Below are 2186 nucleotides of genomic sequence, written 5' to 3'. Positions count from 1 at the left end.
AAAAGGGACAGGTACAAACAAGCCCAGATTATGAAGGATACAATAAATACCTAGCTCTTCAATGTCCAGACACTGACAAACATCCGCAGGAATCAAGACCATCCAGGGCAATAGACACCAGGGACTAATCCCAGAGAGAGAGAGAAATTTGACCTTTCAGACAGAGAATTCAAAATAGCTGTCTTGAAGAAACTCGAAGAAATTCAAGATAACACAGAGAAGGAATTCAGAATCCATTAGATAAATTTAACAAAGAAATAGAAATAATTAAAAAGAATTGAGCAGAAATCCTAGAGTCAAAAAATGCATTTGACATACTGAAAAACTTATCAGAGTATTTTAATAGCAGAATTGATCAAGCAGAAGAATTAGTGAACTTGAAGATAGGCTGTTTGAAAATACACAGTCAAAAAGGTCCTGCAGAGCTGAGCAGTCAAGATGTGTGACTTCACCGAAGACCAGACCGCAGAGTTCAAGGAGACCTTCCAGCTGTTTGACCGAACAGGTGATGGCAAGATCCTGTACAGCCAGTGTGGGGAGGTGATGAGGGCCCTGGGCCAGAACCCTACCAACGCCGAGGTGCTCAAGGTCCTGGGGAACCCCAAGAGTGAAGAGATGAATGTGAAGGTGCTGGACTTTGAGCACTTTCTGCCCATGCTGCAGACAGTGGCCAAGAACAAGGACCAGGGCACCTATGAGGATTATGTTGAAGGACTTTGGGTGTCTGACAAGGAAGGAAATGGCACCGTCATGGGTGCTGAAATCCGGCATGTTCTTGTCACACTGGGTGAGAAGATGACAGAGGAAGAAGTAGAGATGCTGGTGGCAGGGCATGAGGACAGCAATGGTTGTATCAACTATGAAGAGCTCGTCCACATGGTGCTGAATGGCTGAGGACCTTCCCAGTCTCCCCAGAGTCTGTGCCTTTCCCTGTGTGAATTTTGTATCTACCCTGAAGTTTCCCTAGGCTCTCTTGTCTCAGCACCTTTCCCATCTTGTCTCCCTTGGATGATGTTTGCCGTCAGCATTCACCAAATAAACTTCCTTTCTGGGCCCTCAAAAAGAAAAGAAAAAAAAAAAAAAAAGAAAAGAAAATACACAGTCAGGGGAGACAAAAAAGAAAATAATAAAAAAGAATGACGCATGCCTACGAGAGCTAGAAAATAGCCTCAAAAGGGCAAATCTAAGAGTTATTGGCTTTAAAGAGCGGTAGAGAGAGAGGTGGGGTTCATTCAAAGGAATAATAATAGAGAACTTTCCAAACCTAGAGAAAGATATCAATATTCAAGTATAAGAAGGTTACAGAACACCAAGCAGGTTTAACTCAAAGAAGACTACTTCAAGGCATTTAATATTCAGACTCCCAAAGGTCAAGGATAAAGAAAGGATTCTAAAACCAGCAAGAGAAAATAAACAAATAACATATGATGGAGTTCCAATAGGTCTGGCTGCAGACTTTTCGATGGAAATCTTACAGGTCAGGAGAGAGTGGCATGACAATATTTAAAATGCTGAAGGAAAAAAAACTTTTACCCTAGAATAGTATTACTTTATCTGATGAAAATATCCTTCAAATGTGAAGGAGAAGTAAAGACTTTCCTGGACAAGCAAAAGCTGAAGGATTTCATCAACACAAGACCTATCCTACAAGAAATGCTAAAAAGAGTTCTTCAATCTGAAAGAAAATGATGTTAATGAGCAATAAGAAATCATCCAGGCCAAGGTGGGAGAACTGCTTGAACCCAAGAGTTTGAGATCAGCCTGGGCAATGCAGTGAGACTCCATCACCACAAAAAAAAAAAAATTTTAATTGGCTGGGCATAGTGGCTCATGCCTGTAATCCCAGCACTTTGGGAGGCTGAGGCAGGCAGATCACTTGAGGCTAGGAGGCTACAGTGAGCTATAATCAAGCAACTGGACTGTAGCGTGGGCGATAAAGTGAGACCTCGTCAAAAAAATAAAGAATAATAATAAATAAATAATCTGAAGGTGCAAAACTTACTGGTAACAATAAGTACTACACAGAAAAACACAGAATATAATAACACTGTCGTTGTGGTATGTAAACTACTCATATTTTAAGTATAAAAACAAAAAGACGAACCAATAAAAAATAATAATTACGAGTTGGTTGCAGTGACTCACACCTGTAATCCCAGCACTCTAGGAGGCCAAGGCGGGTGGAT

General features: G+C 41.0%; 1 protein-coding gene across 1 annotated transcript; it reads left to right on the top strand.

Annotated features, from left to right (window-relative positions):
* Positions 1-413: 413 nt before the first annotated feature.
* On the top strand, positions 414-1054 carry LOC104679302 (myosin light polypeptide 6-like). The gene has a single exon (XM_010384829.2). The coding sequence runs from the start codon at positions 439-441 to the stop codon at positions 892-894; it is 456 nt and encodes a 151-aa protein (XP_010383131.1). The 5' UTR covers positions 414-438; the 3' UTR covers positions 895-1054.
* Positions 1055-2186: the final 1132 nt, after the last annotated feature.

The sequence above is a fragment of the Rhinopithecus roxellana genome, chromosome 15 (genome assembly GCF_007565055.1).
Source record: "Rhinopithecus roxellana isolate Shanxi Qingling chromosome 15, ASM756505v1, whole genome shotgun sequence".
NCBI classification, from domain to species: domain Eukaryota; kingdom Metazoa; phylum Chordata; class Mammalia; order Primates; family Cercopithecidae; genus Rhinopithecus; species Rhinopithecus roxellana.
Note: the sequence above shows the minus strand (reverse complement) of the source record. Positions and strands in the feature narration are given on the sequence as shown.

What these genes read in the sequence shown, in the direction of transcription:
- LOC104679302 (XM_010384829.2), top strand. Translation starts at nt 439, where the DNA reads ATGTGTGACTTCACCGAAGACCAGACCGCAGAGTTCAAGGAGACCTTC.